Below are 13,029 nucleotides of genomic sequence, written 5' to 3'. Positions count from 1 at the left end.
TGCTCATGAAAAGCACCAGAATTACAGCTATGAGACTTAAGCTCTCCTTTTATTTCTGAGCAGTGGCAATGTAAGCTTCCTTACATTGACTGATCAGTGTGCTCCAACTGTGACTTGGAGCTCTTCCCCTGCCACACATGGTAAGAGGGGAATTCAGTCTCTGTAGCTCATTCATTTCTTGATCTTTCTGCTGAGACTGCAAACAAAGGGTCCAGTTGCTGTCAACTGTGGTGTTGGTTTTTGTAATGTGGAGAACTGTCCAGTGGGAACTGAGATCCCCAACTCGCTTATCATGCTGTATGGACACTACATTCTGTGATAAGACCACTTCATATAATTTTTTAACAAATCACATTTCTCTTCTTTGACAAAATTGCACTATTGTTGCTTCATACACTCACCATTTGGATACGGTGTTTCACAAAGAGTTAAAAAGTCAACTATAGGGTGATCCATTTCAAGCACCGTAATAGCTTTTCCATGCATGATGGTTAAACTTGGTCTTCGACAAGCTTTGTCATAGGACAGTCCACCAGAAAAGATTATGAATGGTTCACTGTGTCAAGAAACAAAAAGCAAGAATAAATTATATAATCTCACATTTGTGTCATGCCTTTCATCCCAAAGTGTTTACAAAGAGAAAAAATGAAATTGTGATGGTAGACTTATACCACTAATACAGATGCAGATTTTTAAGTGTTTATTTTTGTGTGTGGAAATAGGTTGAGAGACTCATAGCACTGAGAAAAACAGGTTTAAACATATACATATACATATTTTACATTAATTAAAAACAGGCCTTAAAATATCACATTTTGAAACTCATCATTTTCAGGTCCCTCTAAAAATACCCTTTAAAAAGTTATACATAATGAGATTTAGCTGTGTAAAAATACATAATTATTTTATTAATTAAAAGAAAACCCTTATCAGTATTTTTCAGTACAACTGAACACTTATGAAAATAGGTAACAATAGATAGCTTGTTATATATGTTATCTACTTCTATATTTGAAGCTGCATTTGGAAGTCTTTATGTGGGCTCTAGAGCTGTCTGAACACTTTCAGGAAGATCCTGTCCTTTGTCAGAGTAGCCACTGCTTTGTTGAACATCCTCTTCTATACAGGACGGGCCCACAACATTTTGGCACCTGAGGCAGGGAGCTCAAATGATGCTCCCATGTCCCCTTGCTTGGGCCAAAACTTTGAAAGGTCTCAATTCTGCATTCTTCCTGTTCTACTCCTCTCAGGGTACTGCTCTGCTACTTACCCCACTAAAGGAGAACTAACAACTTAAAATGCCATGTTCAAAAATTTTAAGTAACACTTAATTTTCAAATGCCTGAAAAGCAAATGTAACTTTTCTTGTCTGCATAGTAAACACTGGCATTTTCATCTGTTTGAATAATCAAAGTGGTGCTTTCCGTGCCTTCTTGGTTGCAAAGATTTGAACTGCTTCCTGAAGGTCCACAGTCTGAGCCAGCTCATGCTCTATTGAGATGGCTGTAAGGCCGACCAGCCTTTCCTGTGCCATTGTGGAGCGTAGATGTGTTTTTTTATTAACTTCAACTTGGAGAAGCTGTGTTCTCCACTGGCAACTGTTATAGGAAGTGTTAGAAGTATGCGCAGAGCAACAAAAGCATTTGCAAAGAGGGTGGTCATCTTATTTGGGCACATATATTCCAGAATAGCCTTTGGGGCTGATCTTGCTGAAATGTATCTTGAAAGGGTTTTCAGTTCATCACCTAAATTACTCACATCAATACTGCGCGTATCATCATGTGTCAACACTGTCTGTAGTGCCCTGCATTGCTGGTGAAGGTCTTCTTCAGGTATAGTGAGGAGTTTTGGAATATCATACAACATCCCAAATATACTGCTGTGTTCCTTGAGCTGCATGAAACATTCTTCAACTGACTGTACTGCACAATCTAGCATCTGGTTAAAAAATTCAACTTTGAATTGTTGTTTGGGGTCTCTTATGGGATTATCCAGTGCCTCGTAATCAAAATGTCTTCTTCTTCGGAGACTCTTGTATTCGTGAATGGGTGGGAAAATAGCTTCAGTGGGAAGTTCCTTTGACAACTTCTGTGCACTCTTCAGAATTTTTTGAAATCCCTCATCGACCAGTAAGACTGTAGGTATGACTTTGCTTTGTCCAGTTACTCCATTGCTCCAGATATATCAAGGTCAACACCTTGGAGTCTCTTGCTTACAACATTTATTTCAAACAGTGTGTCATGCCACAACAGTAAGCCACACAGAAATTTGAAGTTATGTACGTTTCTGGTGATTCCATTTCCCTCTGCCATGTTCTCCCACGAACAGTTCCTGTCATAGCATTGTCCTCCATAATGGCAACTATGGCATCATCTATCTTCCCAATTTGGTGTTTGATAGGCTTTATCGCCTCCACTTGATTTTCTTATCATGTGGCACTCAGTGGTTTCAGTGTCAGAGAGGATGGTCCCAGATGTTGTTCCAAAATTTGCCATCAATGAGTTGATGCATAAAAAAACACAGATACTTTGAATTACACTAAAAAATTCAGCAGCCTCACTAGAAGCTAATGCTGCATCACTGACCACCAAGTTCAATGAATGAGAACTGCATGGGACAAAAAAAGCTCGAGGGTTTAACTCTCGGATCCATGTCTGCACTCCTCTGTTCTTTCCTCTCATGCTGGCACCATTATTGTAGTCCTGATCTCTCATGTCAGCTATCACAATTCCCATATTTTCCAGCTTTTTAAGAAGCCCATTTGTCATACCAGATCATGTAGTATCATCAATGTCAATAAATTCTAAAAAATGCTCTCTGACAGTCACCATTGTAGGGACATTTTCACTAGGTTCTGTTGTTGTTGTTACAAAACGCACCATTAAAGTCATGTTTTCCGTATGGCTGATGTCAGGTGTGCAGAGTAATATCTTGCTGAATTCAGATCTGCCACAATCTTCTGTTTGACTTTTGTTGCCAGTAACTGTATGATCTCATTTTGAATTGTTTTTCCCAGTTAGTGATGTGTGTACATTTCTTGGGTGGTGACTCTTCTTAGATGCTCCTGAGTAGAGCATCAAACTCAGCTATCAGCTCCACAATTTTAAGGAAGTTTCCATTGTTTGGCACATACAGCTGATCTTAAGTGTCATGCAATGCTAGCTTTTGGGTAGCAGGCACTCTCACAATGGCAATGAGCCTTTTCAGAACATTTTGCCAGTAAAGAGACTCTGATGCAATCTTCTCTTGACGCTGATCATCTATGGTGGCCTTTAATCTTAGTCTCATCTCAAGCTCTTTCCACCTATGGAATGCTCTCTGGCGATTTGCTGCCTTCTCATGGCATGCCAGATTTCTAGCCAGATTTTACCAGTCCTTTGTTCCTGTAGAATCCAGTGTGGCTGGAACATTAGACTGGAAGAGTTTGCAACAAAAACAGTATGCAGCATTCTGGGTTTTTGAGTACATAAGCCATGGCCTCTCCACTTTGTCACCACTGGGGATTTCACACCAGTAATGTGTTGGATGGAAACTTCTATTTTCATTGTCTTTGGGGAACAGGAAGTTTTCCCCTTGCTGTTGCCCATGTAATACAAGGAAGTCCCTCAGGCTACTGGTCAAATGGGTCCACAGTCCTGGATCATATAGACTTAAGGAACGAAACTCAATAGCAGCTGTTTCTTGCACCACACACCACACTCTTCTCTGATCTACACTTTTCTTCAGGAATGTGCATGGTTACATCCATTTGAGATGGAGACATGGATGCTGCAGTAGCTGCCAGGTGACCTGCACTCTGACTAACTGGAAGATCAGGCATCTCCTCACTACTCACATCCTCACTGGGGCCGGAAGGCTCACCATGAACATCTGTGTCTATGTATCTCAGGAGAGCTCCCTCCTGCTTAAATAGAAAAGCTTCCTTTGCTTTCTTTCTTTTTCTGAATGCTGCCCCAGACGGGCATTTTCTTTTTTCACTCATGACTGCTGTTCTGTGCCAGCTATAGTGGCTCTCAACACTCATTTGAAGGGGATAAATAAGCAGGCTGGTAGCAGGGCCTGAGTGAGGGAAGATATCAGCATCTTCAGGGCCTAACTGGCTCCTACTATTTCAGTTGACTGCCTGTTCTCCTCAAGTGGGTTCAGGGAAGCAGTAGGAAACAGGAAGCTCCCTGAGAAGCTGGTGTTAATGAGTCCAGGCTCCTGGGGGTGCTAGAGAGGTACATATGAGGCTCCTCCTCCTCTCTCTCCCTGCAGCTCCTGCTGTTTTCTGTTATTCTCTTTCACCTTTTCTCCTGCCTGCCTGTTATGTCTCTCGTGCCTTCCTTCCTCCAGCACAGCACTCCACCATCTCTGTGCATCTAGAGCTGAGAGAATACATATGCACCAGCAGCAGACACAATTTTCTACACTCTGGGTCCTGGTGGCGCCCCCAGCCACAGTCTGGCACCTGAGGCGGCTGCCTCAGTTCGGCTCATGGTAAGGCCTGCCCTGCTTCTATAACACAAGGATTTTTGTGGAAGTAACCAACTAATCCAACTGGACACTTTGACAGATATCAGGTTTTTCATGAAAGGAGCCATTGCTGTGTCAGAGATATTATCTAAATCTATAATCTGGGGAATTAATACAAAAAACACTAGTGTGTGTGTAAATTAAGATTGATCTATACAAACAACGTTCAAAACCCTTTTAAAGATCTTTTCAATGCATTGACTATAGTTTAACCATAGCAATTGCATCTTTTAATATTTTAAATATTCAAAAATTTTGCTAGGAGCTTTTCTAGGTATACTTCCAGTTATATAAGTTAGTCGATGCATTGAAAAAATCTTTAAAAGGGTTTTATGTCATATTGAACCTGTTTTGTAATGCTACTTGTCATAATATTTCTGCCTCTACACAAATTAAACAGAACAACCTGTATAAGCTAAGCAGCTCAAATGCTAACTTATGTAACAGGAATCTTATATCTGTTAGTTTCGGATTCCAAAAAGATTTTGATAGATGAAAAATTTATTGCTGGGTTGCTAAAATAATTCAGAATATAAGGAATAAAGCCAAAGATTTTGAAATAATGTACATGTGATGTTGTCATAAACAGATAGTTAAGGGTTAATGTCTCTTTTACCTGTAAAGGGTTACAAGCAGTGAACCTGGACCACCTGACCAGAAGACCAATTAGAAGACAAGATACTTTCAAATCTCGGTGGAGGGAAGTCTTTGTTTTGTGTTGTTTGTTTGTCTGTTGTGCTCTCTGGGTTCTGAGAGTGACCAGACGTACCTACAGGCTCTCTAATTTTCTGTTCAAATAGCAAGTACAAGTATAAAGGCGGTTTAGTCTTTTTGATTGCTTTTTTTATTTGCAAATGTGTATTTTGCTGGAAGGATGTTAATCTGTATTTGTGCTGCGGGGAAGGCTTCTCTCTAGTGTCTATCAGCTGAAAGACCCTGTAACCTTTACCATCTTAATTACAGAGACAACTTTTACTTTTTCCTTTCTTTTATTAAAAGCTTTTCTTTTTTAAGACCTAATTGATTTTTTCCCCTTGTTGAGGCTCAAGGGAATTTAGTCTGTACTCACCAGGGAACTGGTGGAAGACAGGGAGAGAGAAGGGAGGGGGGAAGGTGGAATTCCTCTGTTTTAGATTCATGGGGCTTGAATCTGTATTACCTCTTGGGGAGGGGAAAAGAGGAGGGGGGAAGGTACATTCCTCTCTGTTTTAAGATTCAAGGAGTTTGAATCACAGTGATCTTCCAGGGTAACCCAGGGAGGGAAAGCCAGGGAGAGGCAACGGTGGGGGAAAGGGTTTACTTTCCTTGTGTAAGATCCAGGGGGTCTGGGTCTTGGGGTCCTCTGCGAAGATTTTGGGGGGACCAGAGTGTACCAGGCACTGCAAGTCCTGGTTGGTGGCAGCACTACAAGATCTAAGCTGGTAATTAAGCTTAGGGGGATTCATGCTGGTACCCCATCTTTTGGACGCTAAGGTTCAGAGTGGGGGTTATACCATGACAGATTTGACGATGTTTGCCTGCTTCTTTGTAATATAATACATTTAAATAAAATAATTCTTTGTACACTTCAGTCTTAAAGTACTATAAAGCAATAGAAAGATGTATTTTCTGATTCCCAAATGTAACTTTTTTCTGTGAAATTCATGAAAAGAAAAATCATTGACCTATCTAGCAAATGCCTGGTTGTCATAATGCGATGGAGAGGTGTGTCCTCCTGTCTCTACCCAGTGCAGAACTGCTCATTGCCTGCTTAGTCCACACTTAGGTTCCAGTCCTATGAATAGAACATATGGTGGTTCTGTGGGAGTAGAGGGATAAGAGGCGCATCACAACAACAATGCTGTGGATGAGGCTGACTCTATCACATTCCATGCAGAAGACATGAGATCTGTGCATGGAACTTGAGGCACAATCTGGCAGGCATTACAGAAATGCAAATAATTATATTATTATGTCCCACTAGTCCTACATGTGATATACTTAACAAATGTATTTCAAAATTTGAAAAAAACTTGGACCTGCTCACAAAGACAAAAAATTACATTTAAAATCTATTAAAGTTGCCTAAGGAGAACAACCCCCTACCCACACAAACCCTTGAAAGTAGGAATTATCCTGTTAAAATATTCTTCTTTCCCCTTACCTCCACCAAACATCATATTCAGCATTTTCACAGACAGATTTCTCCCCTCGATAAACAACTCCCTTACACTTCTATCATGTGTAGTAACACATTGCACATATCCTAATTCCCATGATTACATTATAACAACAACGTGTGTCTTTTAGACATTCACAAACCAGAATATTGTGTTCTTCTCTGATGGGTAAGTCTAAGGTCACAGTTAAAGTTCTGCATTATAATGCAATTGTAGGAATGTTGGGAGTTACTGTATATGCTGGAGATATGGGGGGTTTTTTTTAGGTGTTTTCTCTGTTGGAATTTCCTTTTTTAAAACTGTATGTAGGAATTTAGTGGAAAATATGACACAGAGACCTTTTAAACCCCTTCTCAAGTCAGACATCAATTCAGGAATGTATTTAAGCATGCAATAACTTTAAGCATATGCTTGAGTCCCAATGATTTCAGCGGGACTTAAGTATATGTTTAAACATGTGCTTAAATGATTTTCTGATTTAGGGCCTAATATTGTAATGTACATTTGCACATAGACTATTAATTGGGAAGATGACAAAGGAATATATTGAAGGTCAAGTCAATGTTTTGTTTTTGCTGTTGTATACTAAATAAAAGAAAAAGACGGTTACTCACCTTTGTAACTGTTGTTCTTCGAGATGTGTTGCTCATATCCATTCCAAGTAGGTGGGTGTGTGCACGTCCGTCGGAAGATTTTTACCCTAGCAACACTCGGTGGGTCGGCTGGGCACTCCCTGGCATGGCGCCACTATGGCACCGAATATATACCCCTGCTGACCCGTCCGCTCCTCAGTTCCTTCTTGCCGGCTACTCTGACAGTGGGGAAGGAGGGCGGGTTTTGGAATGGATATGAGCAACACATGTCGAAGAACAACAGTTAAAAAGTTGAGTAACCGTCTTTTCTTCTTCGAATGCTTGCTCATATCCATTCCAAGTAGGTGAATCCCAAGCCTTACCTAGGCGGTGGGGTCGGAGTGAGATACTGCAGCATGTAGAACTGCAGAGCCGAAGGCTGCCTCCTCTCTGGATTGTTGCACCAGGGCATAATGGGAAGCTCGACATATCTCCTGGATGGGTACTCGAGCTAGGAAGGTGGACGAAGAGGCCTGAGCCCCGGTGGAATGGGCGGTGATATGCCCTGGAGAGACATGAGCTAGGTCATAGCAAGTACGGATGCATGCCGTTACCCATGATGAGATTCTCTGAGAAGAGACGGGTAGGCCTTTCATCCGATCTGCCACTGCCACAAAAAGTTGGGGTGTTTTGCGGAAAGGTCTTGTCCGGTCAATGTAGAAGACAAGCGCCCTACGGACGTCGAGGGAATGCAACTGCTGTTCTCTAAGAGAGGTATGCGGTTTGGGAAAGAAGACCAGGAGGAATATGTCCTGGTTGAGATGGAAGGCCGAGACTACTTTAGGGAGGAACGCCAGATGTGGACGTAATTGCATCTTGTCTTTGTGTATGGTGGGTCCACCATCAGAGCCCGAAGCTCAGAGACTCTCCTAGCCGATGTGATGGCCACAAGGAAGGCTGTTTTCCACGACAAATACAGGAGCGAGCAGGTTGCCAGTGGCTCGAATGGAGGAGTCGTAAGTCTCGTCAGGACCAAGTTGAGGTCCCAGGAAGGGGCGGGGCGTCGTACTAGGGGGTATAGACACTCCAAACCTTTGAGGAACCTCGAGACCATAGGGTGGGAGAAGACGGAGTAAGTACCTTCTCCGGGGTGGAAAGTAGAAATAGCCGCCAAGTGCACTCGCAATGATGAGCTAGCAAGGCCTTGCTGTTTAAGATACCAGAGGTAGTCCAATATAGTAGGAATGGGAACCTCCGTGGGCATTACGTTTTGTGTTTGATACTAGCAAGAAAAATGCTTCTACTTGGCTAAGTACGTAGACCGGGTGGAAGGTTTTCTGCTACCCAGAGTACTTCTCGCCCTGGGGCAGAGCAACGTAACTCCGACTGGGTTAACCATGCAGGAGCCACGCTGTGAGATGGAGTGATTGCAGGTCTGGGTGATGAAGCCTGCTGTGGTCCTGCGTTATAAGATCCTGATGCAGGGGCAAAGGGATCGGGTAGGCTATCGAGCGGTTCAGCAACGTGGTGTACCAGTGCTGTCGGGGCCACGCAGGGGCGATCAGGATCAGGTGAGCCCTGTCCCTGCGGAGCTTTAAGAGAACCCTGTGCACCAGTGGGAAGGGTGGAAAGGCATACAGCAGCTGGTTCTTCCACGAGATTAGGAAGGCGTCCGATATCGAGCCCGGGGCTAGACCTTGGAAGGAGCAGAACTTCTGGCACTTCCTGTTGTCGGGGGAAGCGAAGAGGTTTATGTGGGGAAAGCCCCACTTCTGAAAGATGGAATGCAGAACGTCTGGGCGAAGCAACCACTCGTGAGAGCGAAAGGATCTGCTGAGATGGTCTGCCAGGGTGTTCTGGACTCCCGGGAGGAACAATGCTACAAGGTCTATTGAGTGGGCTATGCAAAATTCCCACAGTTGGATCGCCTCCTGACAAAGGGGGGAGGATCCAGTCCATCTCTGCTTGTTTATGTAGTGTATGGCCGTTGTATTGTCGGTAAGCACTGAAACACAACGACCTTGCAGATGTTGTAGGAACATCTGGCATGCCAGGCGGACTGCTCTCAGCTCCCAGACATTTATGTGCAACGCTAGCTCTTGAGATGACCAGAGGCCTTGCGTGCGACGATGGTCTAGATGAGCCCTCCAGCCGAGAGACGACGCGTCTGTCATTAGGGACGCCGAGGGCTGCCTCGGATGGAACGGCAGTCCTGCACAAACCAGGGAGGGTGTTAGCCACCAGTTGAGGGAGTCTAAGATGCTCTGAGGAATGGTGGCCACCATGTCTATGGTATCTCTGGCTGGACGCTACACTGAGGCGAGCCAGGTTTGAAGGGGACGCATGCGTAGTTTTGCGTGCTTGGTTACAAAGGTACATGCGGCCATGTGACCGAGGAGGCTCAGACAGGTGCGAGCCGAGGTCGTCGGAAAGGTTTGGAGGCTTTTTATAACAGAGACTAGTGCCTGAAACCGGGGCAGTGGCAGGCAGGCTTTTGCGAGTTTGGAGTCCAGAACAGCCCCAACGAATTCTATTCTTTGAATGGGTACGAGAGTGGACTTCTCTAAATTGATCATCCGGCCCAGTCTCTCGAATAGGTCTGTGATGATGGCTACGTGCCGGGTGACCTGGGCCTCAGAGGTCCCTCGAATAAGCCAGTCATCTAGGTAAGGAAACACATGTATTCGCCGACGACAGAGGAAGGCAGCCACTACTGCCATGCACTTTGTAAAGACGCGAGGGGCCGCAGAGAGGCCAAACGGAAGTACCGCAAACTGGAAATGTTGGCAGTGCACTGTAAACCGTAGGTACCGTCTGTGTGGGGGGTAAATAGCGATATGGAAATATGTGTCCTTCATGTTGAGAGCAGCGTACCAGTCTCCGGGATCCAAGGAAGGGATAATGGTCCCCCGGGATACCATGCGGAACTTCAACTTCTTCAGAAACATGTTGAGTCCTCGCAGGTCCAGGATGGGTTGAAGACCTCCTTTTGCTTTGGGGATTAGGAAATATCGGGAGTAAAATCCCCTGCCCCTTAATTCCTCCGGTACCTCCTCTATAGCTCCAATCGAGAGGAGGGTGCGAACCTCTTGCCAGAGGAATTGCTCGTGAGAGGGGTCCCTGAAGAGGGACGGGGACGGGGGGTGAGAGGGAGGGGGCGAAATAAATTGGAGGTGGTATCCAAATTCCACCATGCATAGGACCCAGCGATCCGAGGTTAACTGGGACCAAGCAGGGAGGAAGGAGGAAAGGCGGTTGGAAAACCGAAGGGGATCCTGGGAAAGGACTGGTGCTCTGCTCTGGGGCGCAACTTCAAAAGTTCGCTTTCGGGCCCGGCGCTGCTTTGGCGGGACTGGTATTGTGTCCACCTTGGGATCCAGATTGCGGTCTGCGGTTCCCGCGACCGCGCCTTCTGCCAAAGTCTTGATGCGGTCTGGGCGGGGGCTAAGGGCGCTGGGGTTGGCTATGGAAGGATCTGTGTTGGGTCTGTGGGGTGTGCATCCCAAGGGAACGCACGATCACCCAATTGTCCTTAAGACTCTGTAGCCTAGGGTCCATTTTCTGGGAGAAAAGGCCCTGGCCTTCAAACGGCAGGTCCTGGGTGGTGTGTTGCAGTTCAGGAGGTAGACCTGACACTTGCAGCCATGAGATCCTCCTCATACTAATTCCCGAGGCCACGGTTTTGGCTGCCGAATCCGCAGCGTCGAGGGAGGCCTGCAGGGACGTCTGCGCCACTTTCTTTCCTTCCTCGAGAAGGGCTTGGAATTCCTGGCAGGAGTCTGGTGGGACCAGCTCAGTGAACTTACCCACCGACTGCCAGGTGTTATAATTGTATCTACTGAGCAGGGCCTGTTGGTTCACTACTCTGAGTTGGAGGCACCCTGCAGAGTAGACTTTACGTCCCAACAGGTCCATCTGCCTAGCCTCCCACGATTTTGGGGCGGGGGCTTGCTGGCCATGGCGCTCTTGCTCATTGATGGACTGAACCACCAGGGAGCATGGAGGAGGGTGGGTATATAGATATTCGTACCCTTTGGAGGGTACCATATACTTTCTTTCCACCCCTCTGGCTGTAGGAGGGATAGACGCCAGCGATTGCCATATTGTCTCCGCTTTGGCTTGGATGGAGCGTATAAATGGCAAAGCTACGCAGGTTGGAGCATCCGCCGACAGTATGTCAATCACCGGGTCTTCAACCTCTGGGACCTCCTCCACCTGGAGACTGATATTTAAGACGACTCGCCTCAAAAGGTCCTGGTGAGCTTGGAGGTCGATAGGGGGCGGGCCCGAGGAGGATGTACCGGCCACTGCCTCGTCAGGTGAAGAGGAGGACGACAGACCTGGTACCAATGGTTCCTGTAGGGACTCTTGGTCCGGAGGTACGTCAGGGGCCGGGAGGGCCTGAGGGTCTGGTGCCTGAGGAGAGTGATCTGTACCCACTGGAGGGGGGCAGCTAACAGTGGCCTCCAGTGTGCGATGTTCCAACAGGGCAGAATGTGATGGTACCGTGGGTTTGCCTTGGGCCTGGTGATATACCCAAGGTGTCCAAAAGGACCACTGATGAGGATCTTGGTCTGGACCTTGAGCCTCATGGAGAACCCGGCTGTGTGTCTCTGAATCAGGATAGGCAGCACTATCAGCGTGCGATGACTCAGACGCGTGCCTCGATGGCCATGGTGGAGCGGAGACCGTTTGAGGATAAGCCCTGTCTCTAGGGTACTGTATTTCATGCCGCACCAGAGAGCGGTACCGGGATCCGTACCGGTACCGAGAGCATGATCGGGACCTGCCACCGATGCGGTGCCGGGAGGTCGACCGGGATCTTGACGCTCTATGATGAGAACGGCTGCGGTGCGAACAGTGCCGGGAGCTGGACCAGTGCCTGGAGTATCGGTCCGATGAGCGGAACCTCAAGTGGTGCCGCGAGTGCGACCAGTACCAGGGAGGAGATCGGTACCGGGACTGCGAGCGGCGCCTGGATCTGGAGTGATGACGAGATCAAGAGCGTTGGCGGGACCTTGATCTTGAGAGCTGTCTGCCTGAGGTGCCAATGGAAGGTGGTCTTACCATGGCAGGCTTGCCTGTCGATTGAATAACCCGCACCGGCGGTGCCGGGGATTGAGGCAGGGCAGGCTCCGTTAAGGCAATAAGTTCCCTCGCCGTAGCAAATGTCTCTGGCGTAGTGGGAACGAGAAGCTCTACCGAGGCATGTGCCGGGGAGCTGTCACGCACTGGACTCGACGGCTCTTGCACGGCCAGAATCAACGGTGCGGAGATTGTCGGCGCCGCGGCAGTTAGTGGTGCCGGGCAGCTCGACTTAGATTGCTGCAGATAGTGGGGCCACAGGAGCTTTAAGCTTCTTGGCACACGGGGAGAGGGAGTGGTGCCGGGCCGGTTTCTGGGCCGGTGACGGTTGGTGCTGAGCTGTCTTCGCAGTGCCAGCGTTCTCCGGTGCCGATGAGGCACTTCTCCCCGGCGCAGACTGTCCAGCAGCCAGGCTGAAGGTGGCAGAGTGAGGGCTGCCTCCATTAGGAGCTGCTTAAGGTGAAAGTCCCTCTCCTTTTTCGTCCGCGGCTTGAACGATTTGCAGATCCGGCACTTGTCTGCAAGATGGGATTCCCCCAAGCACTTGAGGCAGGAGTCGTGGGGGTCTCCCGGGGGCATCGGTCGGCAGCAGGCAGAGCATGGTTTGAAACCCGGTGAGCCAGGCATGGGCCTGGGCACCAGGAGAGGGAAAGGGCTAATCCCCGACCCTCTGAATATATACACTAACCACGTTTACA

General features: G+C 47.0%; 1 protein-coding gene across 9 annotated transcripts in view; it reads right to left on the bottom strand.

Moving 5' to 3' along the window:
- The window catches only part of STXBP5L (syntaxin binding protein 5 like), a 424,278-nt gene that overhangs the window by 145,692 nt on the left and 265,557 nt on the right, over positions 1 to 13,029 (bottom strand). For all 9 annotated transcript variants that reach the window (XM_030534340.1, XM_030534349.1, XM_030534386.1 and 6 more), the window contains exon 10: positions 402 to 556. In XM_030534340.1, the coding sequence (XP_030390200.1) occupies positions 402 to 556 (155 nt within the window). The remainder of the gene's footprint in view (positions 1 to 401; positions 557 to 13,029) is intronic.

Source organism: Gopherus evgoodei, chromosome 1 (genome assembly GCF_007399415.2).
Source record: "Gopherus evgoodei ecotype Sinaloan lineage chromosome 1, rGopEvg1_v1.p, whole genome shotgun sequence".
NCBI classification, from domain to species: Eukaryota; Metazoa; Chordata; order Testudines; family Testudinidae; genus Gopherus; species Gopherus evgoodei.
Note: the sequence above shows the minus strand (reverse complement) of the source record. Positions and strands in the feature narration are given on the sequence as shown.